At 54.8% G+C, this 733-nt stretch overlaps 1 protein-coding gene across 1 annotated transcript in view; it reads left to right on the top strand.

Moving 5' to 3' along the window:
* Positions 1-234: 234 nt before the first annotated feature.
* LOC119590937 (protein sidekick-1-like) overlaps positions 235-733 on the top strand; it is a gene marked incomplete in the record, with an annotated part of 41,331 nt that continues 40,832 nt past the window's right edge. Inside the window, 1 exon segment of the mRNA XM_037939676.1 lies at positions 235-679. Coding sequence (XP_037795604.1) covers positions 619-679 — 61 coding nt within the window.

Raw genomic sequence — 733 nt, 5'->3', positions numbered from 1 at the left:
AACCGCGAGAGCGAGGAGGCCATAACGACAGCTTACCAGGAACCGCAACCTCACGCTGCCCCGTCCCGCCCACGAAGCTATCGTACCCAATTATTCACTAAATCACCCAAAGTTCCCAGTCTGAGCTGTGGCTTGACTGCAGTTCACGCAGGAGCGGCGACGTCCCGTCGCGCATGCGCTGTCTCGCGACGTCAAAGCCCGAGCTCGGCGAGATCACTCGAGCTCGGTCTCGCCGGGCGGACGGACGCGGAGAAGCTGCTGTGTCGTTCGCGCTGTACTCGCCTCGTCCGCTCGCTCGCTGTGCGGTTGAGGAAGCACTCGTTGCTGTGTGGCCGTGCGGGAGGGTGGCCGCCAGTGACATAAGTCGCATTTGTTTGTCATTTATGCATCACGAGTGTGGGAACGATACCAGATAATCGTCCTTTTTCTTCTGTAACTCTTAAGTGATAATTCTGGATTATTTCGACCTTCCTTCCACCCTCGAAGAAAGTGCATAAACATGCTGGAATTCTTTGGCAGTAAATGAGACTCTGAGGAAGAGGACTTGCCTTGGGAGGTTAATTGGAACCATACGTTAATTAACCATAGACTTTAGCAGCAAGGCGAGCTGGGCCAGCCATGAAGGGCGAAATATGGACACTGATGTTAGTGGCGACGATGCAGGTCTTGCTCGCGATGGGTGAGTGTGGCTTCTCGTCCGAGGAAAGGCTACGCGTGCTTGCCAGTTAAACCC

Source organism: Penaeus monodon, chromosome 28, assembly GCF_015228065.2.
Source record: "Penaeus monodon isolate SGIC_2016 chromosome 28, NSTDA_Pmon_1, whole genome shotgun sequence".
Classification (NCBI taxonomy): Eukaryota; Metazoa; Arthropoda; class Malacostraca; order Decapoda; family Penaeidae; genus Penaeus; species Penaeus monodon.
The sequence above is the reverse complement of the archived record's forward strand: the minus strand, read 5'-3'. Positions and strand labels throughout refer to the sequence as shown.